Source organism: Nansenia antarctica, assembly GCF_963989245.1.
Source record: "Nansenia antarctica genome assembly, chromosome: 3".
Taxonomy (NCBI): Eukaryota; Metazoa; Chordata; class Actinopteri; order Argentiniformes; family Microstomatidae; genus Nansenia; species Nansenia antarctica.
The window spans coordinates 48285015-48312026 of NC_137688.1; the positions used below are offsets into that span (position 1 = coordinate 48285015).

Below are 27012 nucleotides of genomic sequence, written 5' to 3' on the forward strand. Positions count from 1 at the left end.
CGTCAGACTATGTATGCAAAACATGTATTCGAAGCTGTACATGCAGTGCACTGGATGCCTGTAAAGACGGAGATGTGTTTGTGCGTGTGTGTGTGTGTGTGTGTGTGTGTGTGTGTGTGTGTGTGTGTGTGTGTGTGTGTGTGTGTGTGTGTGTGTGTGTGTGTGTGTGTGTGTGTGTGTGTGTGTGCGTGTGCGTGTGTGTGTGTGTGAGAAAGAGAGAGAGAGAGAGAGAAAACTGAAAGCACTTAATAGTGCAACATTGTATAACTTCATGTTCTGTATTGTTCAGGGACGCTATCTCTATATCAAAGCAGCAGACAATGTGAATGTCTAGCTTTGAATTATCAACCAATTATTGAGATGTTGCTGCTGTAAAGGTGTAGCAGCCTAATGGTTGCCTTAGGTACGAATGCTCTGTTGAACACTGGACTTTTCCCAATAAGTTATTTCTTTATTCATATACTTACTGTAGGTTGGGGCATATGATGCAGTTGAGAAATGAGATGAGTGGCTACTACTTGCAATAATGTGTCAAGTTTTCTGAATGTTTTGATTTGTTATTAAATCGAGGCTGAGCCTTGAATTCGCTATTTTTGTGTAGAATGTGAATTTTGAGAGGAATCGGTTCATTTCAATGTGTGTGTGACGCATAAATAAAGTTGAACTTTACCAAACGATTCATTGTTTTTTTATTTATTACATTTGGTCAGTGTGTTCATGTTGAAATACTGTACTAGGGTGGGAGATTTGTTTAAAATGAGGGTGTGTATTGTTGTCTTGCTCCTGTTCTTCAATGTATAACCCTTTGAAAACCAATAAATATACTTGAATCTTTTTTTTTATTTTTAAAATACTGTACTAACCCTAACCCCTTTTTTTCTATAACCAAAAAGCCGACCGCCGCCCAAAAAATTGTCTGGAAGAAAATGCCTCCTGCCTTTACTACCCCGCAGAGACCCGTGGGCCGTGACGTCGCTGCTCCCCAAACTTACGGAAAGTTCTCTAGTGGAGAAAAACAACCCGGTTTTAAACATTGAGAATCTCGGAATGTACTTCTTGCCCTTTTTATATTGCAACTTGTCGTCGAAATGAGAATACATGCGTGTCGTTGTATCGAATCTCTGGGAGTGCTCGTTTCTATATGTACATTATTACTGTTGGTGAACAGCTGCGCCTGTATCAATGAAGAAGATGTGGTACTGGAGAAAACACTACTTTCCCAACTCTACAGTAAGTTCTGTCGAGTCTCGACCCGCACTGGACGCAAAATGTGTTCGTCAATATGTGTCCAGCAGAACTAAATGTAGCCTGCGACGGTCATGCAAGTCAGAGCAATAGTTAGAAAGAAAGAAATGTTTCCCTGTGTGGTATGTGTCCGTGGTATGTGGAAGTCGTTGTTTTGCAATGTATCACAACAGGCTTTCGCTGAACCCATAACATGTAGCCTTATATTCACCGGTTTCAAATGACACTAGTAATGTAATGACTGATAATCAAAGTCTGCAACTTTCCAAACATTTCTACGGCAAAGGTTTTTGCTGCAGAATGACCGTCAATCTTTAACAAATCGTTTCGCAGCAGCAAGACATGCCTTACCGCACAACTCACGTTACCTGCAACTGACTAGTGACTCAGTCAATTAACCCGTGACGGTGCGATTCATTGTATCCCACACACAATTCGTTAACTAAATAATTAAATAACTGTTCACTTGACCATCACATACTCATTCTAGCCATGCTGCGGATGCATTGGCATGAATGACTGAATTCAGAATCAGAATTCAATAGAATCAAGTTTATAAGTATAAGCACTGTTTGTATATACATAAAATAAACACTGTTTGTCACGGTTTAGGGAAAGGGATTGGGTCAGGTAGAACACAAATACCATTTGTTTCCCGGGTATAAATAGGTCTACTGTATGTCATGGTGAGTTAAAGTTTCAGGTAACCAGTCGAGGTCAGCAGAGATGATTCCAAAGGAATGACACTCACACACACACACACACACACACACACACACACACACACACACACACGCACATGCACACGCACACGCGCACGCGCACACGCACACGCACACACACACACACACACACACACACACACACACACACACACACACACACACACACACACACACACACACACACACACACACACACACACACAGGCTCAGACATGCCTGCCATGTAGGCACATGCTGTGCATGTAAAACAGTATCTGGTGACCTCAACTGATCTCATCCTTTATATAAGTGTGTGCTGTTTTTGTTTGTTTTGTTCATTTTTTAAATATGAAGATAATAATATATTATATGATAATAACCCTAAACCAGAATGTCTATGTAGGCTACATATGCACATTTGTCAGACAACAAACATTCCAACTTTTCTCACGCCTGTAGAATGACCTAAAAGACAATATTTCCTTTGAAGTAGCACAGCAGCTGTGTTTATGTAATCCTCCTCTTTTGGGGATTCGTGTATTTTGTGTGAAAATTGTCTTCAGCTACATTATCTCTGCCCTTTTCACCTTAGAACCACAATGGCCCCTTGCTCGCCCTCTAGCTCTCAACTGTCTGAAATATTAGGCTTCATTTTGGTGGAGGGGAATTTGAAACTGGTGCCTTATCTATCTTTCTGTCCAGTACTCCACTGGGTTTGAATGGGTCTGATGATGTGATAACAATTTCTGTCATCACTCGACAGTGTGGACTGAATGTAACTTGCTATAGGATATCTGAAAGGAGAGCGTTTAGTAACTGCCATGGTAAGAACACTACCCCAAGACATTTCTCACCATTCATCGCTGATGAGGGATTCCAGCAATTAGACTGACCCCTGGTTATAACACATTCATCTGACCCCTGGTTATAACACATTCATCTGACGCTAGAACAGACTCATCATTTTTAGCATTTTGAGGTAACACTGCTAATGGCTAATATCAGACTGCATTGTGGTATATGAGGAGGCTAAGTTCGAAATGGAGGCCTAGGAAAGTGATAAGAAATGCACAGCAAATGGCTCTCCAAGGGACTTTTGTAAATAAACAGCTCGACAACAACTTAATTTTCTTAATGATATCATACAATATATTTGTTTTCTAACTAATGTGACATATCAAGTTGTTTCAACCTTCTGCTGAGGAGAAGTATGAGTTTGAATGAATGGAGTGCACATATCTACCAGTATTATAAATAATTGAGCAGCATGTACGGAGTCGTCAAGGAATGTAACAAGAGGCTTGCTAGTCAATAGGATCTTCTGCTGGTTGTTTACGTTATACAATGCTCTATGGAAAATGTCTTGCTTAATCTCATTGCTTGAATAGAAGATGCAACCTTTCTTGCCCTCCAACCCTCCCTCCATCTCTTTATCCATCCTTCTATCCATCCGTCTCCAGCCAAAGGACTGTTCATCCTGGAGAGCATCCCGCTGAAGCTCTGCATCAGCTCCGAGGGTTCCAACCTGGTCCTGGAGAGCTGTGAGAGGCCCACCCGCCACATGCTGTGGAAGTGGGTGTCCCGCCACCGCCTCTTCAACCTGGGCAGCAGCCTCTGCCTGGGCCTGAATGTCAGCGACGCCACGCAGCCCCTGGGCACCTTCGAGTGCGACTCGCCCCTCCGCACCTTGTGGTGGCGCTGCAACGGCAACTCGCTCTATGGGGCTTCCCAGCTGAAGCTGGCGGTGGCCGGCAACCTGGTGGTGGTCAAGAAGTCGTCCTACCACGAGTGGAGGAGGTACTCTACCCCTGGGGAGGGGCCCTGCGCCTACCCTTACGAAGGCAAGTGGAGTAGTGTGGTGCTGATTGTACACACACAGTGAGATTATATGCACTTGGGACTATGCACTTTCTGTTTGATATTTTCGCTGTTTTCGATTGTGTCATGTATCAAATGTACAGATTTTACAGAATATATAAGGTGGATAGTCTGATGGTCCATTTTTTTCTTTCAAAAGCTGTCAGTGACAATCGATTCTTCTGCCCACTGTAGAGATCCACACACTGTTGGGCAATGCCCATGGCATGCCCTGTGCCTTGCCTTTCAAATACAACAATAAGTGGTACTCAGAGTGTACTGCAGAGGGGCGCGAGGACCACCATCGCTGGTGTGCCACCACCAGTCGATACGACCAGGATGAGAAATGGGGCTTCTGTCCCAGTCGAGGTGCCCCATGCTGACATATGAACACAAGCACACACACACACACACACACACACACACACACACACACACACACACACACACACGCACACACACACACACACACACACACACACACCTAATTGTAGAGGTCCTATTTTTAGGAGCATTTTGTTTTAGTGCAACCTCCTTCCCCAGCTGGAATTCAAGCAAATTAACATTCTTCTGGTACAAAGAGCACACAGTATGTTTTATGCTTAATTATGCCTAATAACAACTGGCTCAAACAAAAAGACATTTTGGAATTTAAAGTCAGGATGCACTAGCAGTTATCATGTGGGTTTTAATCATTCGATCAGTTATGTATCTTATTAGAAAGTCCTTAAGTTTGCACCCTTCAACTAAAGTCTTAGTGTTCTTTCTGAGACCTAGTCAGTTGTGTGATGCCAGTGTGTTTGGCTCTGCCTGTCAGAGTGGAGCTGCGACACATTCTGGGACTCCAACCAGGAGACGAGGGCCTGCTACCAGTTCAACCTGTACACCATCCTGACCTGGAGTCAGGCCCACTCCTCCTGCCAGGCACAGGGAGGCAGCCTGCTCAGTATCACAGATCTGACGGAGCAGAGGTACATCAGAGGTAAGCTACGCTACAACCCCCTCATAGACCCCCACCCCCCCCCGCCTCATAGAAACTGGCGAAATCTCGGTAAGGACATCTGTGTTGTCACCGTTCTGTTCTGCGCTGGCCCCCTCGGTTCTAGTCATGAGCGATTGTTGTGTTCTGCGTGTCTTCCAGAGCGATTGGCCGACGTCGGAGTGATGGTGTGGATTGGACTGAACCATCTGAGGGAGGGTGCGGGGTGGCAGTGGTCTGACGGCGCTCCCCTCACCCTGGTCAGCTTCACCACCGGTAAGAGAAACGGGCTCTTCCATTACAATATTTATACCTCCGCCTTTATGGCTCTGTTTCCTCTAAAGAGACGGGTAGGGCCAAACGCTCGTGCTTTCTAACCGTCGACCCACATACATGCCTTTGGTGTCTTCCCACCCAGGACTGTCGCCAACCCCTCTGCAGGACAACAGGCAGTGTGGGGTGTATAACTCGGCCTCGGGGGGTCAGTGGCAGAGTCTGTCCTGTGAGTCGGCTCTACCGTACATCTGTAAGAAGACCCCCAACGACACCAGGAGAGCGGAGCCCCTGGGTAAGAGCACAGTCAATCAAAAAAGGGTGGGGGTCAGGGAAGAAGGACACATTTCTTCTTCTGCTTCTTCTTCCGTTTGGTTGGTTCTGTTTTGGTCTACTGCGAGGGAGCGCTGAGGCAGACAAGTGGTGCGCTTTTATTCCTGTGGTGCAGTCTCGAGCAGACCTGCGTTCGAATAGTATTTTAAATCCTTTGTTTGGGCTGTGCTTGATTACGTTTAGTCCCAAAAGTATTTTGACCCACAGAATGTGGTTTCAATGTTGGTGTGAAATCGAGTGGTTAGTGAGTAGAAAGAGAGAGAGGAGCTTTAGCTAAGCTAGCTGTAGGGCTCAACAGCTGTGGGGTTTGAACACCCTGGGGTTTGAACTCTTGACCTCGGCTTGCACGGCGCAGCGCTCTAACAGAAAACACACCTATTCTATTAGTAGGCACTAAACAGTGAAACCATGTCAACCGGGTAACGTTAACGAGCGTGCGGAAGTTCAGGAAGTAGGCTACCTCCTCTGTTTCTAAATGTTTTCTTCTGTTCTGCTCTTTGACTCAACCAACATACCCTACTAGTAGTACAGTATCATGTAAACCCATATCATAAACAGCGTTTATAAACTGAGAGGGGAGCGTCAATCAATTCTTACATTACCTCAGAACAACAGTTAAAAATGTGTGGGAAAAAAAGCAGAAATAAATAAATAAATGGAACATGTACTTGTACTGAATCCACCACTCTCAGATAATTGGCAGTACTATCACACGGACTGTCCTGACGGCTGGCTGGCCCACAACCGCTTCTGCTACAAGGCCCTGGAGGAGGCGACCAGCTGGGAGGACTCATCCAGCGCCTGTGTCTCCGAGGGGGCCAACCTCACCAGCCTCCACTCCCTGTCTGAGGTGGAGCTGCTGCTCAGCCTGTTAGCCAACTGTAAGTCAGCCTCTTTCTTCTCCTTTACTGGGGTAGTGTGTGTGTGTGTGTGTGTGTGTGAGTGTGTGTGTGTGTGTGTGTGTGTGTGTGAGTGTGTACGTGTGTGTGTGTGTGTGTGTGAGTGTGTGTGTGTGTGTGTGTGTGTATGTGTGTGTGTGTGTGTGTGTGTGTGTGTGTGAGTGTGTACGTGTGTGTGTGTGTGTGTGTGTGTGTGAGTGTGTACGTGTGTGTGTGTGTGTGTGTGAGTGTGTGTGTGTGTGTGTGTGTGTGTGTGAGTGTGTACGTGTGTGTGTGTGTGTGTGTGTGTGTGAGTGTGTACGTGTGTGTGTGTGTGTGTGTGAGTGTGTGTGTGTGTGTGTGTGTGTGTGTGTGTGTGTGTGAGTGTGTACGTGTGTGTGTGTGTGTGTGTGTGTGTGTGTGTGTGTGTGCGTGTACTTACAGTATGTGTGTTACTGAAGTCTCAGGCTCGAACTCTGAAGTGTGGATCGGTCTGAGGAAGAGGCCAGAATCCCCGGCCGTGGAGTGGTCAGACGGGTCCCCGGTCACCCTGACACTGTGGCACAAGCACCAGCCTGTCCATCACCCTGGTAACACCCCGCTCTGTGCCAAGGCTGACAAAAAGGTGCGACCACCAATTGTCATACCTCTATTTTATAGTATTATAGTATCCTATATTCTTATCTTGTAGTCAAATTATGGATATTGAACTTCTGCTCATGCTATGTGGAAGCTATGGTAGTTCATTTGTAATGCATGGAAAGAGTAAGGCCACGTATTATTGCCATTTATGGGTAAATGTGTTTGATCATAGGAGGGGAACTGGCTGTTGGCGCCCTGCGAAGAGAAATTGCGTGCAGTGTGTAGGAGAGCAGGGCTTCTCCCCTTTAACCGATCTGGCGCATGGGATGAGGGCTGTCCTGAGGTAGGACTACATGTAGAATTATATACACACACACACACACACACACACACACACACACACACACACCTCTGTAATCATCATAACCTTTAATTATTTCTGAAAAGGGACCTGAAAAGCCTGGTTCAGAGCATGTGTCTCAGCAGGAAACACCACACCTCAATCTCCATGGAAACATTATAAATTCCACATCCCCATTTCATCTACTCTAATCTCATCTAGAAAGTCCAAACGCATCTTTTTTGGGGGGTATTTCCATAACGATTTTCACGGCACCAGTGTTCATTTGATACATCCAACTGTCAGACATCCTATGGCGTGTAAAGTGCTGACGTTGCGCCTTGGGTGGTTCGAATAGTTTCACACATATCAGGACATGCATTGAATTAAAATGGGCCCAGTCTGGTTCGAGTTCAACTCATGGCCAAGTCTCCCCCCTGAGTTCAGTACACAATGAGCCGATTCAACAGCCGGTCTGACACATTGTCTGACCCATGTCGTGCAGCCAACTCGTGTGTTTACAGGGGCATTAGGCCTTTTGACTCATAAGGGCTTGTTCACCATGTTCTAACATAGACAGAAAAGCCCCGAGAGCAGCAGAAGCGACCGACACACAAAGAAGTCTCTTGATGATTCAGCTTCAGACTTCCGTAGAATAGAGTCTTCTTTTACAACTTTTTTTTTGGGGGGGTCATTTTTCGTCGCGGGTGCAAATGGCCCCTCGTTGTGTCCCTCTGACACATCCTGGAAGACAAGATGGCCTCAGCTTTTGTGCATTCTTTACGCACGTGAGTGTTGGCCAGGGCTGTTGGTGCAAGTGTGGTGGGGGAGGGGTTGAGGGGTGGTGGTGGTGGGGGGGCGGTCGTGGTGGGGGGGCGGTCAAAGGAAGCCCACTTCCACATCAGCACTTCCTGTCCCTATAAACTCCTCCCCCTTTAATCCCCTGTGACTCACAGTTGGTCGGTCAGAGTTCCATGTTTAATCCCCCCCCCCCCACACACACATACACACACACAGTGTTGCCAGATTGGGGCTACTTTTGATCATGCTGGACGGGAAAAAAAGCATTTGGGCGGCTGGGCGGTATCAAAATGTCAGTGACTGAAAGTTACAAAAAAGTTACAAAATCACCCTACTCAAAGGAAAGCAGCCAACTTTACAGCTTATTCGCTGTGTTTGCCATTCGCTAGATATACAGTATATAGCAAATAAGGCCATGCAGCTTCTCCCCAGCAACCTTGAGTATATGATCAGGGAAACCTACAACTGGTTCGCCCAGTGTGATTATAGGAACATTTATTAGACGATAAACAACAGGGGCTGACCATTGAAATTGACAAGTCCAAGCTCTACCCGCTGGTTAGTGATGGCAGACTGCATTGATAGAATTGTATTGATAATGTATTTATTGCAAGTCGCTTAGGATAAAGGTGTCTGCTAAATGCCGACAATGTATATGACAATATTTCCCAGTATACATTGCAGGTTACACAGTGTTTCCTCCAGGATTTTTCACATTAGTGGCGGAGCGGTTGTCTATTTTTTTTCCGTGTGCAAGCGCATAAAACGCGCACTGGCGCTCACAACAAAGACGTAGTTTCACCAAAAACTAGAGGGTGGCAACAATTATAATTTCTTAAATAGCGGTTAAGTCATTAAAGCCGAGCAGGTGATTTTATATAGAAGGTGATCAAATACCAATATATCCTACAGCTGCAGCGGAACATGCGGAACGCGCATTACACACACACACACACAGAAAGATCAATACGAAGTAGGCCTACATGAGAGTACACGCACAAAACCGGCTAACGTTACTCATTAACTGTTTACACAAGTAAAATCACAGTGTGACAGTCAGATGGAGCATTCGGTAAACAACAACAGCAAGGTAATTAAAGTATTAGAGTTAAAGAAAACCAACTCTTACCTTTGAGGACACCAACATGAGACCTGCTTACCCGTACCTCCGCCGTTCTGTTCGTGGTGATTTTAGAGGCAATAGATTATTTTTGCCCCACGCTTATTGCTATGAATAGTTCGAAGCTAGGTGCTTGCACGTTAGGTGCGAGAATGCTCGGTTAACCCATTAGCGGGAACATTATTTGTTTCACAAAATAGGCTGATTTAATTGACCATGAACATCAGAGACATACATTACGAATGTTCATTTAAAATACTCTATACTGAGCACTGGTATAAGAACATGAACCAGAGAACAGCAGTAAATGCAATAACCCACAGTCGTCGCTGATGATGTTGCATTTTTGATTAGGATACGGGATTAAAGGCACCGGCGACGGGAGAAGAGAGAAATCCAAATGTCCCGCTAAATTCGGACCAATCACAAAACTGTTTTGAAAGCACGTCGCCTCGCGCCGCGCGCCTGTTGAGAGCGATTCAGTCTCGATTGCATTGCGAACACAAACAACGAGGTTAATTGCAACATTGTAACATATTGTAAATAACTACGCCCTAAATCGTAACGAAATGTTGGTCTGGAAGCGGCCTAAATCTAGCTTCAATCTGCTTTTTTTCTGTTCTCCGGTCATAATAACTCGCTGCCTTTCTGCGCAGCCTGAATCAAAGTGGACTGTCTGAATCAATTAGTGGCGGAGGAAATTCATTCGTGGCGACCCGCCACGAATAAATGCATATAGAGGAAACACTGGGTTACACATGCGCAGTAGTATCCATGACATGTTGAGTAGAGCTGAAAAGGCTTACCAAGGTTGTTGAATGCCACTGCATCTTGGTAATAAAGAAGGCTTTGGAAACCTATGCCCAGTTTGTTATCCAGTGGAAGGACGAACATAACACTAGTCTTTGGTTAACTTGTTTTGTAACTAAACAAGTTTTGGGCTGGTTTTTGGTGGATTCGGCAGTTTTTAGACTGTGGTTGGGCTGGAAATTGTCAATCTGGCAACCCTGCCCCCCCCCACACACACACACACACAGAACTCCTTCCATGTGTATTTGCTTGTATTAGACACCATCGTCTGGAGGCTAATTCTGAAATATGTGCTTCTTACCGTCAAAATGTTTAGAGTGTAATGCAACCCAGTTTAGCTTGACGGTGGATTGAGTTTATGAGACAGTTCCAAGTCTTTTCAGGTGTGTACAGTAAAGCTGGCTCTCACGAGGGTTTTACAGTATGTTCAGCCGGGGATAACATTGTTTTGACTGCTTTCAGCCTTTGGAACTGTAACTGTAGTTTAGAAGAGAATAGACCTGATGCCTTACTGTATTATTTGTCATGTTTTTAGGTCTTGAATTTTTACTTAAAGGGGCGATCACCCAAAATTGACAGTGGTTACATTTCTCTAGCCCATCCCTCAGCTGTTTACCAAACAATTGTTGTTGTTTGAATGAAAGATTAAACCTTTATCCTCAATCCCCACCTCACTATTTAGAACATGGACTGCTCTCCTACATGGACTGTCTCCTATCGCTTTGGTCAGATGCCCTCACTCTTCAAAACCTCTACCATCACCCCCCTGCTCAAGCCAGGGTGTTCTCACACATTCCAGTCCCACTTGTGCATGGTTCTAACACCATCATCAATCAGCTGGCTGTGTCGTGTGTCGACAACAACCTGGTCACACCAAGAATTCCAAGGAGCTCATTGTGGACTACAGGAAAGCTAAGTGCTGCGAGCACACCCTGATCTATATCAGTGGTATGGAGGTGGAGCGTGCCTCCAGCATCAAGTTCCTGGGAGTCCACATCTCTGAGGACCCTGGTCAAAAAGGTGCAGCAGCGTCTATACTTCCTGAGGAGACTGAAAAAAGCCCATCTTGGGTTCTTGTCAACTTCTATCGGTGCACCATCGAGAGCATTCTGACTAACTGCATCACAGTTAGGGCTTACACACCGGCAGTTCCGAACGCCGGTTCGCGTTCGCGTCCCGAAACCTCCGAACGTTGGCGCTGTCTGGCGAATGATACACTGGTATGAACGCGGGCTCATTCGCCAGACAGCGCCAACGTTCGGAGGTTTCGGTACGCGAACCGTTCGGAACTGCCGGTGTGAAAGTGGCCAGTGTGGTATGACAGCTGCTCTGTCTCCATCTGGAAGGCCCTGCAACGGGTGGTGAAAACCAGCCAGTACATCACCAGTGCCCAACTCCCTACCATCGGGGACCTCCAGCACAAGCCATGTCTGCTGCGGAGGGTGCAAGGCATCAGTAGGGACACCTCTCACCTGAGCCATGGACAGTTTGCCTTCCTCCCATCCAGGAGGCTGTACAGGAGTCTAGGTTCCCGCACCACCAGCCTAAGGAACAGCTTCTTCCCTGCATATGTCACTCTGCTGAATTCAAAATCCTGGTGGTAGCCTAGCCCCCAGCCCCCCTTCACCACCCATCAGGACTTAAATCTACCTTTTACACTACTGCTTGTTTGCACATTACTGCTTATTTGCACAAGACCTATTGCCCTTGTTCTGTACATACCATACTGTAAATAACATATCATTAGGGTTGGGTATCGTTTGGGTTTTATCCGATATCAGTGCCAAACCGTTACTTTTAAAACGGTACCTAAATCGATACTTTTTATACTTATATACTATATATACACCATCCCTCCCCATCCCAGATGATGAAAAACCAAGGATCCATGCTTTCATTTTCTTTCAGATGGATGTGGCAACAGAGTGCTCGGAGGCCTGCCTGCAAATGCCACCCACAAACTACAGCTGGTCCACTGCTGAGTAAAACAAAACTGTCTACCCACATGACCCCTATTTTGCTGACCTACAATGGCTCCCTGGTCACTTTCCCTATACTCTATAAAGTCCTCCCCCTTGTTTTCAAGCCCTAAATGGCACCAGACCTGCCTACATGATGGACCTTCTCTCTCCCCATCCCCCCCTCCCCATCCACACACCCTCCGCTCAAGCAATCTCAAACTTCTCAATGCCCCTTGTACCCGTCTGCACACCGTGGGGGAGCAGGCCTTCTGCTCCAGCGCCCCACACCTCTGGAATGCCCTTCCTGACCACCTTAGGGCTGTCCAGTCCGTTGTAGTTTTCAAAGCAGGATTAAAGACTCACCTCTATTGGCGGGCCTACACTTAGTTTTTGTTTTTTGTTTCCCTGGCACTTTTCTATTTTGGTTGTTTATTCTTAATCTATTTTTGCCCCTTTATTATGCTAGATCCCCTTGGACTAACTTTTTGTTTTTATCTTGTCAAGCACTTTGAGATACTTTCTGCAATGAAAAGTGCTTTAGAAATTGGAATTTATTATTAATTGTATTATTATTAAAAACAAACAAACATCTAAGATATTGATGTCAGGTGAAGCGAAATGCCTTGTTTTTATCATGTTGTAAATACAACTCAATATATTTGAATGCCCCCCCCCCTTCCCCATCCCCTCCTCCTGCAGGGTTGGAAGAGGAAAGGTAACTCCTGCTACATGATCACGAGTCATGAGCAGAGCTTTTTAGACGCTGTCGACGGCTACTACTGCTCCTCTACTCCTCTGGTCACAGTGGAAAACAGGTACACAATCTCTCTGATTTCTCTCCTTTATCACTTATTTATTTAAACCTTCCCCTTTGGTGAGAAGTGAGAATTATAATATTTGGTGGGCCGAGCAGCGTAGGATTGCCCTGTCTGTGGAAAAACCCACTGTCATTTCAGTGGCAATACAGTGTTCTACTCTATTCTATACTATACTAGGCTATGCTATTCCATTCTATTCTATTTTATTGAATATTTTATATTCTATTCTGATATTTCTTTTTTTCTTTTTTAAGTCACAATCTGATTTATTGTGATAACAAACAATCATACAGGTTGTTTGGTATTCATCTTTATATGATGACAACAATGAACGTTGTCCAATCACAGGTTTGAGCAGGCTTTCCTGAACAGTCTGGTCAGTGAGTTGGGAGCCAATGGGAGTGTGTATTACTGGACGGCACTGCAGGACATGGACAAAACTGGAGTGTACGGTTGGCACAGTAAACACAAAGCTCCTCCTGTGCTCTATACCAACTGGAACAGGCATCAGCCAGGTACACATACACAGACACACACACACACACACACACACACACACACACACACACACACTCATACAAATACACCCACACACACACAAGAGCAGACTACACAATTATGCAGTTCATACACAAAACTTCCCTCACTTTCCATGATGACTGCAGTCTTGCTCTTACAGGCAAGCTGTAGATCATAAACAATGAATGGCCAGACAGAAGTGTCTGGTGTTCTACATTCATTTCCTCTTCACAGTCTCATGAAGTCATCATGAGTCATGTGGAATTAGTGCTTCACAATCTCAGATTCACTTAGTCAATGAGGAAACAGTGAAGTTTTACACACACACACACACACACGCACGCATGTACGCACACACACACAAACACGTACGTACGTACACACACACACAAACACACACACACACACACACACACACACACACACACACACACACATGCACGTACGCACACACACACACCACACACAAACAAACACACACACACACACACAAACACAAACACACGCACACTATTCCTTCCTCTAGCATTGTAACTGCCAATGGCCCCTGGTTTTGGCCTAGATTACTATTTCTTATGATGACTGATGGATAGATGATTCACTTACTTAATGCCCAAAATTATAAATGTAATGTAAATGAACTAAGTGTACGTCTGTCGTCTTTCTCTCTGTTAAATGCCAAAAATGTAAATGTAATGTAAAAAGTGAAGTGTAAGTCTTTCTCTCTCTCTCTCTCTCTCTCTCTCTCTCTCTCTCTCTTTCTCTATCTCTCTCTCTCTGTCTCTGTCTCTCTCTCTCTCTCTCTCTCTCTCTCTCTCTCTCTCTCTCTCTCTCTCTGTCTCTGTCTCTGTCTCTCTCTCTCTCTCTATCCATCTCTCTCTAGTCAGTGCTGGTGGTTGTGTTGCTATGACAGCCGGCGAGGCCCTTGGTCACTGGGAGGTGAAGCACTGCAAGTCCCATAAGGCTTTGTCTGTATGCAAGCAGAGCATCAACAGTGATCAAGAAGTCCAGGTCCCCGGGTTTCACATTGACGTGACAACCCCCTGTCCACCGGGGTGGGAGTCAGGCTCTGGACTGCTCTGCTGCTACAAGGTCAGCTGTCAATCAGAATGGTGCTCTTCTCGACCCTCCCCTTTCCTTCCATTCTCTCTCCCCCATCTCCATATCTTCTCTCCTGTTCATCTCTTGTGCCTTATCTCCTCCCCTACCCATCTCTCCCCCCCCCCCCCCCCCGTGTCTTCATCTCTTCTCCCCTGTCCATCTCTTCTGCCTTCTCTGTCTCGCCTCCTCTCTTCTGTGGGGACCTATTTGGTCGGGGGGTGGGGGGCACATTCCCATTTAATTTAATTTAAAGTCAATTCACTCAAATCAGTTCAATTCAAATGGATCCCCAACCCTGGTAGGAGCAGTGCTAGCCGTGACATGGTGTGATCGGTGACGTGGTGTGATTTGGTGACGTTGTATAAGGGTTGACTGTGGGTTCCCCAGGCGTTCCACAGTGAGAAGGTGCTGATGAAGCGCTCGTGGGCGGAGGCAGACTTCTTCTGCCAGGCGCTGGGAGCCCATCTGGCAAGCTTCTACCGCTACGAAGAGCAGACCTTCATCAAGAGGGTCCTCGGGAACATGTTCGATGGGTTAGTGCCACCTAATCGTAAAAATGACACAGTCCTAATTTACACTACAGAGCTGAACCGAGCTGGGCCTGGCTGAGCTGCACTGGGTTGGACTGGTTACACAGTCACCATAGTGACGGACACAGGGCTGGAAAGGCCAATGTGACGGAAATATATAAGCCAGCACAGTATGGTTCGGGTCGGTCCTGTCGTGTGAAAGCCCTACATAGTAGTTTAGTCTGCAGGAGGATGTGCACGTCCTACATAATACATTCATTGTGACAAACGATCGCAGGGTGACAGTAGACCGCCATGTCACGCCAAGTCCACCTGACAAAAAAGCATCCAATGAAATACTTCTCAGAAACATGTCTCCCATCGAGCAGTGACATGTGCTCTGCTTAGACAGACGTGCAACTTTTCTTGTAGCGTAACTGATCCGTACGTTCATCGTTGTGCCGTACTGTCTTTCTCACTCTGCTTTTCCTCTGTTCCACTTTTTCAGAACAGAGGGTCGTTGGTTTTGGGTGGGGTTGAATAAGAGAGACCCCCAATCGGCTGGAGCTTGGGAATGGTCTGACCGCACCCCTGTAAGTACTACAGTAGACCACGCAAATCGGAGGACGACTCGCTGTCGTTAATGCAATGACCTGGGTTTGATACCATTCCTGGTTCCATTCCATGTGTTACAATGAGCCCGTCCCCCATTTCTACCTCCACCGTGGTACAGGTGTAGTACAGTGGTATTGCACAGTACTGACAGCAAAGCTATTGGTGCACACACACACACACACACATATAATGCTCATTAAAAGAATACTTATTATTACAAAATGATTTTCATGTATGTGTCTCATCACTCCACCACAAGTAATATTATTATTTTGTGCATCATCAAATTACTTTTTCCAGGAAGTACAGTAAATGTAAGCTTGGCATTAGGACTATCTATGAGGCTTTAATGCAAACAATAATTATATTTTGGGACCATACTTGATGATGGACTGAGGAGAACGTTTTTAAGTTAATATATAGTGGATAGAAACACAGCAAGTCTACTGGTGTGTCTTCCCTGCTGGTCCCCAGGTGATGTCCACCTTCATAGAGGACAAGAACGAGGAGGATGACAGACGTAACTGCGCTGTGTACAGTGACCTCACCAACACCCTCCTGCCCCAGCCCTGTGACACCAAGCACGAGTGGATCTGTCAGGTACCCAGAGGTACTGTATGACTGGCACTTGTCTGTCTGTCTGTCTGTCTGTGTATCTGTCTGTCTTGTCTGTCTGTCTGTGTATCTGTCTGTCTGTCTGGATGACTGGCGTCTGTCTGCTTGTCTGTTTGTCTGTCTGTGTATCTGTCAGTGTGTCTGTCTGTCTGGATGACTGGTGTCTGTCTGTCTGTCTTGTCTGTCTGTGTATCTGTCAGTGTGTCTGTCTGTCAGTGTGTCTGTCTATCTGTCTGTCTATCTGTCTGTCTGTCTGGATGACTGGCATCTGTCTGTCTGTCTGTCTGTGTATCTGTCTGTCTCTGCCTGCCTGTCTGTCTGTCTGTCTTGTCTGTCTGTCTGTGTATCTGTCTCTCTGTCTGTCTGTCTGTCTGTCTGTCTGTGTATCTGTCTGTCTCTGCCTGCCTGTCTGTCTGTCTGTGTGTATATCTGTCTGTGTATCTGTCTGTCTGTCTGTGTCTGTCTGTGTATCTGTCTGTCTGTCTGTGTCTGTCTGTCTGTGTCTGTCTGTCTGTCCGTCCATCCTTTCACCTGTTCAGCCTTCCATCAATCAATCCGTCCAATCCAGGTGAATGCTTGTCAATAAGAATGCCTGTGTGTGTTCATCTTGTAGGTGAGGAGCTGAACAAGCCCTACTGGTACACAGACCGTAAGTGACCTTTTCCATCTGTTCACATGTATAACATATGTGACACGGTATGGCGAAAAGGTCTGCATGTCGGCAATTCTCAATTTGCGCAAATGTTGTTTTGTTAATGTGTTATTTCTTTTTTTTCATATTACGAAAGTTGACAGCCGGCTCAATATACTCAATATAGCAAACAATAATTTTAGGATCACTAAATACTTAATTTGTGATTTGGATTCACTGTACCGCGTCCCATCCTGCTTCAGTCTACTGGGTTAGTGATACATGGCTTGTATCCATTGACTTACGTTTTAGGACAAAAGCAAGGATTGTGTGATCATCTAATTATGTGTAGTTATGTGTTTTTAGCATGTTGATGTTCTTTCAGCATGTTGTGATGAGCTAAACATGCAGTTAGATAGCGATGTTCCTTCTTAGCTGCTCCAACACGATGGTAGCAAACGCATCTGTTTTGATTCAGAGCGAGTTTCTCCGGTATTTGGTATCAGATTTCAATGTATGACACATCATTTGAAAGCTTACAATCACAATGCATTTTCATAATCTGTAAAAAAACTGAAAAATTACCTTGCCCGACATGGGGACTTTTTCACCAGATCCTGTCACATATGTTCCATATAATACAGGTGTGTGTTATTTGGTTGTTCTGCTACGTTATGTAACATAATTTTCCCTTGTGTCATCTTCCCCTGGCCTATAGAGAATGAACCCTGGGTGTTCTACAAAGGAGCAGAGTATTTGTTGGCCAAACAGACCTTTCCCTGGGAGGCCGTTACTCTCTCCTGTAAGATGATGGGAGCCGACCTGCTGTCTGTCCACTCCAAGGAGGAGCTCCGCTTTGTCAAAGAACGCATGGGGAGGGTCGGTGAATACTCACACACACACACACACACACACGCACACACACATCCACACACACACTCACACACACATACACACACACACACATCCACACACACACATTCGCACATGAAAGCCCTCACTCGCAACACACGCCAGCACATTCCCACACAAGTCACACACACACACACATACACATACACAACACATACACATACACATATACACACACACTCACACACACACACACACACACACACATACAAAACACACACGCCGACACATTCACACAGTGCCCTCACATTGAGGAGAAAGAACTGTGTTTATACTGCAACCCCCGAATTCTTTTGGACCCAACTGAAGGGTGGAGAAGGGCTTTTGAAGGCAAAGAAGAACAGAAGAGTGGATAAAAGAGGAGAGAACCAGTCGAAGGAGAGGGGTTGAATGGGCACTTGTAGCGTGAGAGGGGCTGAATGGTGATCCTCCACTCGAGCGTGGGCAAAATGGCTGGGGAGGGGGCAGGGGAGGGCAGGGGAGGGCCGGAGGGTGACGGGATGGGAGTAATTGGACTCGAATGAGCGATCTAAGCCTTTCTTTTCTTTCTCTCTTCTTTTTCTTTCTCTCTCTCCTTCTTTCTCCCCCAGCTCTCGCTGGGATCCACAGACTGGTGGATCGGACTCTCCTCAGACTTGGTGAGGGAGGAGTTCAGGTGTGTGCTGGATGAGAGGATTAACCCTCCCTCCTCCCTTACTGAATGGATGAAGCTGTTTATTCAGAATGAGGAGTGTTAACAGGAGTGTGTGTGGTGTGTGTTCATTTTGTTTGTATACTTGTGAGGTAAATGAGTGTGTGTGAATGAGTGTGTGTGTCTTTCTGTTCATTTTGTACACTTGTCTGTTAAATGTGTGTGTGTGTGTGTGTGTGTGTGTGTGTGTGTGTGTGTGTGTGTGTGTGTGTCTGTGTGTGTTTGCAGTTGGAGTGACAATTCCCCTCTGGATTATCAAGATTGGGCAGAAGGCAGCTCCCATGATGCCACTGTGAAACAGAAACTATGTGTCAGCATGTCCTCTCTGTCAGGTAAGACTGTTGTCTCCTCAACCATCCTAGTGCACACACACACACACACACACACACACTACACATCTGCACAGGGATACTGCCAAACATACACCTAGACCTGACCTATGTCCCTGACATGTCAAACACAGGGAAGTGGTCGGCCAATCAGTGTGACGGTCTCCATGGCTACGTGTGTAAGCGCAGGACTGTGTCAGTGGTGGAGATCCCCAGAGAGCCTCACTACATCGGGGGCTGCCCAGAGAGGTGGCTCTACTACGGACACAAGGTTCACATCATCCACCCCTATCCCCTCTGTCCTTACAATGTTACTGGAACACAAAGGTTGACTGGTTTTCCCTGTCACAGATTAAGCCTTAATGCTAGACTAAAGAGCATCTTCAAAAGAGAGTTTCTACAGAAAATGTGGATCGGGAAAACATGCGTACACTCACCCAGGTTTGACCATTCGCTGTTGTTGTTGTTTTTCGCTGTCGTGTTGTGTGTGTGCGTGTGTGTGTGTGTGTGTGTGTGTGTGTGACGGTGGTGGCCATGGCAGTGTCTACTGCTGCACCTACCCAACAACGTAGAGGAGGGAAAGAGCTGGAATGATGCCCAGTCCATCTGCGGCTCTTTCGAAGGGCACCTGGTGGCCATCGAGGATGAGATCGAGCAAGGTGCAGTTCAGACACAAATACCAAATCAGTTTCTCTCTCACTACGGGGTATACAGATGGTCATTTCAAATGTATTTATAATTGCCTTCCGTCTATTGTCTTTCACCCAGGTGAAGACTGTTAGCTTATTCTATCAAGTTCCATATTGTCTTCTGAGAGTAGCTGATAGAACATCTCACTTACAGTGGGGACACACTAGACAGCTCATCCATGTCAGGTGGTTCGTTCACACATGTGACACAGTCTGATCATTTGGTCCGCATGTCGGCAACCAATCAAAATGTTTTGGACTTTTCTTTTGGAACACGGAACTACGTTTCCAAGTTGTTGAGAATCACAACACAAACTCGCTAGTCAAGCCAAAATGCTGCAATGCAATGGATTCAGTGAGTAACCCCCACTGCTACCTAGTTAACTATTACACTACTTTACATTGTACACAAAACAAGCTGTTAGTTGACTAGCCATGTGTCATCGATTTTCAACAATGCGGAAATGTATAAAAAATTGTTTTTAAGAAAAGTCTGATCATTACATCGGATCCCGACATGAGGACCAAAGCACTAGAGTGTGTCACACATGGTTTCAATGTCTGCCGCATCTGTCCTCCCTTTTTGTTCTGCATGTGTGCTGGATGCAAACAGAACTGGCAACGGTAGCCACTAGCAAGTGGTCACAGCTAGACAGCTAACATGTTGTGGAAATAGAAGTTGCGTGATTTGCACCCTCACAAGATATGTATACGAAAATAGAACCTATGTTTTGAGTCATGTGACAAACAACAGGAAAAAAAAGCTAGCCTGCCCATAGCCTGCCTATAGATGGTGTTAATGATTCATAAGAGCGTTTGAATGATTCATATGCATTAGTTCACCTCATATGGATTTTGGGCTTAAAGGGTTAAACCTATTTTAAGCCTACGAGGCTAGAGAGGAGTGCTAATAGCCTCGCTTCTTTTTGTATGCCTTGAATTCAATACAAACACACTCTCTGTTCCAATATCTACACTGGCCTGCCGCTTAGAATGAACCAATGCGTTGGCCATGCATTCTAAATGGTGTGCTAGCTAGTGTGAATAATGCAGTACAGTATAGCCCCTGCCTTTGTCACGCCTGCAGCCTACATCACCATGCTGCTCCAGGGAGGGTCAGTAGGCGTCTGGATTGGTCTATGGGATGAGGACACCATGAGATGGACCAATGGGGAGCGTCTCACCTATACCAACTGGTCTCCTATAGAACCCAAGAGCTACCTCACTGTAAGCTGCATTCCTATTAGCTTATTCTGTTAGCCTTGAGGAGGGCGTATGGAGTATTTGTTGGAAAATTCTGGCCCCTACCCATGAGTGGTGGTCTATTGCACTGTATTTTACTGTCTATGTATTTAGGAATGTGTCTTCATTTTGTGTGTGTGTGTGTGTGTGTGTGTGTTTGTGTGTGTGTGTGTGTGAACCCCAGGCCGGAGTCGAACAACTGTGCACGGTTCTCTCCAACAACCATAACTTCCACCTCACAGGGAAGTGGTACGATGAAAAGTGCTCAGAGACTGGGTATGGCTTTGTGTGTGAGAAGCCTCAAGGTAGGACTCCTGTCTGTCTGTCTGCCTGCCTGCCTGTTTGTCTGTGTGTCTTGTCTGCGATCTACAGTATTCCGAAGTGATTAGCGATATGGCTGTTAGTCCTACAGTACCACTTGTTATTGTGCTCTCAGAATTATGTCTACTTACTGATAACATGGCAACAGGCAGCAGCATCTCTGAGACTGTTCAACAATTGAAATCTAAATACGACTGACTGATGAGCTAGACATTCAATCGAACAGTGCTTCTGATCCTGGATGACCACAACACAATAGATGTCTTTGGACTGTTTTCAGCTTGCTAACACACTACCCAGCTAAAGATAGAGCCAGAGAACAGACCTATGGTCGCCCTCTAGGGGGAGGGAGGAGTAGGTGCAGGGACCTCTCGCTGGCCTTCCAGGAACAGAAACTATGCATGTGATTTATGTGACAAATTCATGAGATCCTGACAAATTCATGAGTCATCCTGAAACAATCTCTCTTTCTCTCTCTCATCTCTCCCTCCCCCCCACCCACCCCCCTCTCTCTCTCTCTCTCTCTGGAGCAGACCCAACTAAACCTCCATCCCACTCTTATCTCCACCCTCTCCCTGACAATATTGAGTACAAGAACCGCAGCTACAGGGTTGTCCATGGCAACATGAGCTGGTACGAGGCGCTGAATGAGTGCTTAGAGAATGAGTCTGAGCTAGTGAGCATTACAGACCTCTTCCACCAGGCTTTCCTTACTGTCCTTGTGAATAGATTGGCATTCCCCCACTGGATTGGACTGTATAGTCAAGACGTATGTATCCCCTGTGAAATACCTCTGGCCTTGTGAGTGTGTGTGTGTGTGTGTGTGTGTGTGTGTGTGTGTGTGTGTGTGTACGTGTGTGTGTGTGTGTGTATGTAAGCGTGTGAGAATGTGTGTGTGTATGTCAGTGTTTATTTATTTATGATGACGTTAACAAGCATGCTGAAGTTGATGTGGCATGTATTGAATTTGGATGATCTTAGGGATACTGTATGTGTGTAGACTCAACCCACACCAGGAACACAGCCTAGGCTTAGAACCCTTTTATAAACGGCACAGATAGCAAACGTGGCATCGCCAATAGAGAACAGCATGAGTGTGCGTCTCAGATATTATTTTCTCTTTCCCTTTTCAGTCCATCTCATTCTTTTAATGACGTAAAGCATGATGATTTGACCTTTAATCTATCCGTAGCATGTTTGTATCATCAAAACCTAATGTATTTTGAGGATACCAAAGATATCAAATTGATACTTTGTCTTTTGAGCCCTATCAACTCATACACACACGCACACGCGCATACATGCACACACACGCGCACACACGCACGCACACACACACACACACATTTGAAATGTTTTGTCCACATAAATACAAAGTTCATTAAGGACATAAACACTCAATCAGTGCAATCAGTTCATCGGGAGACATTCATTTACGTTTATGACTGTACAGCAACCATCGTACACATATAATATTAACTTAGAGGATGTTTCATCACACACACACACACACACACACACACACACACATTGCTGCACCTCTTGTTAGAATGCACACTGTATCGAGTGACATAACACTATATCAGCTTAACAACGCACATAAGGCAACAAGACATGTCTCCAATGTATCCTGCTGGCTTACAAGATGCGCTGGCATGACTGCAGTTGTCCAGCCTGTTTTCAGAGAGAGCCTCCTGGCCCTGGGCCCATACATAGCTATGTGGTTTACTCACACAGTATTGCAGCTTATGTTGGTAATGTTTTCCCATCGGCTAGATGGAGGAATTCTAAGCCACTCATAACATGTGGATCCAAGAATATGTGAGACCAATGGAATGTCTTATTTATGAGATGTGGGGTGAGGACAGGAAAGGAGAGAATTGATTTCCACATGCACACGCAAGAACGCACACACGCACGTGCACACACACACACACACACACACACACACACACACACACACACACACAGACCAGTTAGCATTGCCTGCTACTGCACTCGTAGCCGTCCCTTTCCTCTCGCTCGCATGAAACGATCGGCAACCCTCCCATGTCCCATAGCAATCCTAGTTCACAGTACCGCTGATTGAGTGTAGGAGTGTCTGTAACTCCCTGTGTGTGACTTCCTGTCTGTCCCCCCCCCCCACCCCCACTCCCCCCCTACAGGACGGGATCAACTACCAGTGGTCGGACGGCAGCGACACAATCTTCACCCACTGGGACGCGGCTGATGACGACGACGATGACTTTGTCCTGGGCGACTGCGTGTACATGGATGTCACCGGCGGCTGGCGGCGGGCCGACTGTGAGAACACGCTGCCGGGAGCCCTGTGCCACACCCCGCCCCCCAGTGAGTGGAGTAACCGCCGGGCTTCCAACACGCAGCTCGCTCATGTGCCGACAGAGCGTTAAGCTCTGTGTTTAGCTCACTAAGCTAATGCCAAGGTTTCTGGAAAAAAACTTTATGGCATCGCATAGAACATTACACGTTTTATCACAACAGTGAACTCAGTATTGTTTTTTTCTCTCCCTGTTTTTTCTCTCCATAGAGAGCAATGCATTCACCACCTATGAGGTGGTGTGTCCATCCACGTGGGTGAAGTTTGGCCTCAGCTGCTACAGCTTTGAGCCTGTGGTCCAGAGACTGACCCTGGAGCAGGCCAGAGAGCACTGCAGACACAAAGGTACAGTAGGCCTACAGGAGGTATGGGCACAGATCTAGGATCAGCTCAACGTCTCATTGTTCGCCTCATTGTCGAATCAATATCAAATATTCACTGTCGAATCAATTCAATCAACCAATAGAAAACACAACTGTCCTTCAATCCATATTCCGTGCCTCTTTCTCTCTCTCTCTCTCTTTCTCATGCTGTCTATTATGTTTGTAGTCATTCTCTCTATTCGGCATGCACAATATTTGTAATGGAGTCTTTGCTGAAACTGGTCAAATGTGTGGGGAGCACTCCCCCTGCAGGACAGCAAGAGTAGCTCCATTCTGAGACGTTTCATGATTTTACAAGATAATTATGTTTCTAAGATAATTGTTTTTAAGTGGGATTTTTTTCCGGCTCAATTTTACAGCAAATACCTCTGATGTGCTGACCATAGAGAGTGAGGTGCAGAACCGCTTTGTCCTAGAACAGCTGTGGTCCTATGGGCTGCCTCATCAGACCGTGTGGTTGGGGATGTACTTCAACACTGACAGTAAGACCACATTACTGTACTTAAAAAAAAAAAAAATAATGTTACTGCATCTCTAATATGATAACTACTGACAAAGACATTTACTGGGAATGCTTCACATTGCGTTTGGATAAAGTCAGGGTTCAAGAGTTGCTGAATAGTTGAAGAATGGCAAGAATTCAAGAACTGCAAATAAAAAGTGACACTTTTCATTTATTGAATTGTGATGTAATTGTAGATTCAAGATTCAAGATAGCTTTATTGTCTGTCATACAGTGACAGAAATTCTCCTGTGCAGCTCAAGAATACAGTTCCACATTAAAAACACACATAGGTCACATACATTAATACATACAATAAAAACAGACAGACATAGCAGTGTTTATAAAATGTAGTGCCTATTTAAAAAGTAATAATATATATATATATATATTTTTTTTTTAATTAGTCTCCATTATTTATCTGGGGCGGAGGAGGTAGAGCCAGTGTCTAATGATTGCAAGGTCAGCAGGTCAGCGGTTCGAACCCACATGTTGAGGTGTCCCTGGGCAAGACACTGAACCCCAAATTGCTTTCTGCCATTGGTGTGTGAATGTGTGTGTAAATGAGAGGCCATTGTAAAGCGCTTTGGAATAAGGCGCTATATAAGTCAGTCCATAATTAACATTTAATTGATCCCAACCGTGGACAAAACAAAGCTTTATAAGCTTTATATTTTCAAACCATAGTGGAGACTTACACAGAGTCCCAGGGTGGAGACCCTTTCCCTGAATATGCTATATTGTTTGCGGGACACAAACGCACACTACTGGGAACAGTCAATAATTGGGACCATGCATCACTATGATTAGAGGATTTCTGATCAGTCTGTTTTGTTGGCCTTCCATTCTAGATGATGCCATGACATGGTTGGATGGTGCACCTATGGACTACACCAACTGGCACTTCAAGGCTCCTGATCCCAGCCTGCTCTCAGCAGACACCTGCGTCTCCACCAGGGTGTCTGACGGGGTCTGGCACCTCTCCCAGTGCACCGACAAACTGGGCTTCGTCTGTAAAACGAACTCAGGTGCAGTCCTACAACTTCCTACCTTCACTGGAAACTAAAATAAAGCTCTATATTCCAATATTCACTATAGCATACTGCTAAGAAAGCACAAATAAGACATTGCTTCATTATAAAAGGGTAGGTTTGTGTGGCTGTTTGAACAATGGTTGTCAATTCAGGAATTGACTAGAAATATTCAGGAAGTGAATATGATCATGCCACAATTTCATTTGATGTAATTGAAACTGCCCTTTAAACAAACCCTTGGAAAACAGACTACAATAGTGTATTTTGATCCTATGTTCTATTCAGAGGAGTCAAATTGACCTGAGTCATGTGACTGTATCTTTATTGCAGGTACGATTGCAGAGGTGGAAGTGGAGCCCCTAAACGGTATGAATGATGTTTATGCTGTTGACGGTTTGGTTAATGTTTACTTAAGAAAAGCCATAAAGTGAGCGTCTTTGAAGCAGATGGTCTTATCTGGACTGATAACAGATGGTACACACCAGGGGTTGAGGAAGCAGAGGAACAGGCATCGTAGGGAAAGTCTCAGTTCAAAAGTGATTAGAGGTGACTTACAGTGAGAGAACAAAATAAAGAGCTTAAGGAATACTTCAACTGTATTCATAGTGCTGTTCTAGGATGAATTTCTAGCACTACGACTGCCAATGGCCCCTGGCCCGAGCAAAGATAAATCTTTCCTGCTATGACTGGTGGAGAGATGATTCACTTACTTAGTCAAATGTATTTGTTTTAAGTCGCTTTGATAAAGGCGTTTGCTAAATGCCAAAAATGTAAATGTAAATGAAGTGCAGGTGAAGTGCTTCCCTGGGAGGTGGAGGTAGCAAGGTGTCTGCCAGTACAACCTGTATATTGCAGGCTTGTAATCAAGTTCGATACCATTCCTTATTCCATTCCATGCATTACAATGGACTTCTACCTCCACCAGCCTCCCTTGCTTTAAAGATTTAGCTTGGAGTTTTACCTTTTGGGACATTGGTTTCATTGTACTGGCCAAACTCGAATCAAGTGCAGCCCAAATAGGCCTATGGGGAATGTATTTGGCATACGTATGTTTTGTGTACGTATGTCTGGTCGGATCAAGCTCACAGTAACATGTGTTTATCACCAATCTATCTGGTCCAGGGTTGCACCACGGAATCATCACAGCAGCAGTCCTGGTGGCCATACTGATCTTTGCTGTGCTGGCAGCGGTCCTATGGTTCGTGTACAAGAAGAACACAACACGCTTCCAGAGGCTTCCATCCTTAGGGAACGCCTACTACAGACAGACCAGCTCCCAGGCCACAGACTCTGACGGAAACGTTCTCATCACAGACCTGGAAGCTCACTCTGGAGAATAGGTCTCTCTCTCTCTCTCTCTCTCTCTCTCTCTCTCTCTCTCTCTCTCTCTCTCTCTCTCTCTCTCTCTCTCTCTCTCTGTCTGCCTGTCTCTCTCCCTCTCTCTCTCCCTCTCTTTCTCTCTCTCCCTCTCTCTCACTCTCTCTCTCTCTCCCTCTCTTTCTCTCTCTCTCTCTCTCTCTGTATGGTGAATAGCAGAGCAACTTTCATAGAGGGAGTTTAGCCGTGCCCACTGCAGTCTCAATTTAACAGGAATTCATGACACATTCGAGGACGTCATATGATTCCTACGGTAGCCATGTTGTTTCCTCAGGGCTATGGTTGACCAACACCAACCCTCATAATGAAGATGAAAAGGAAACCATGCGCAAGTCACACCACACCCTTTTTAGAGTCACATGGTCACACAGCCTTTTTACACTATAAGAATACTGTGACCTATATTTTCACATTATAATGGATGTTTGGAATGCACCAAAATGGCGTCTCACACTAAAGTTTTCCAAATCATGGATTTGGATGACTGGTGTGTATGTAAGAAA

General features: G+C 45.6%; 1 protein-coding gene across 1 annotated transcript; it reads left to right on the top strand.

Annotated features, from left to right (window-relative positions):
- Positions 1-926: 926 nt before the first annotated feature.
- On the top strand, positions 927-26472 carry pla2r1 (phospholipase A2 receptor 1; the record flags this gene model as incomplete). The annotated part of the gene is made up of 31 exons (XM_080527341.1): positions 927-997; positions 1169-1230; positions 3410-3799; positions 4002-4175; positions 4624-4788; positions 4948-5061; positions 5204-5353; positions 6084-6272; positions 6731-6894; positions 7084-7194; positions 12583-12698; positions 13050-13216; positions 14104-14312; positions 14709-14854; positions 15339-15423; positions 15920-16055; positions 16674-16709; positions 17410-17570; positions 18194-18258; positions 18523-18626; positions 18758-18894; positions 19165-19282; positions 20400-20539; positions 20739-20859; positions 21409-21644; positions 23041-23224; positions 23424-23558; positions 23956-24078; positions 24950-25126; positions 25463-25498; positions 26255-26472. The coding sequence occupies 31 exons, from the start codon at positions 927-929 to the stop codon at positions 26470-26472; spliced, it is 4440 nt and encodes a 1479-aa protein (XP_080383467.1).
- Between the last annotated feature and the right edge of the window lie 540 nt (positions 26473-27012).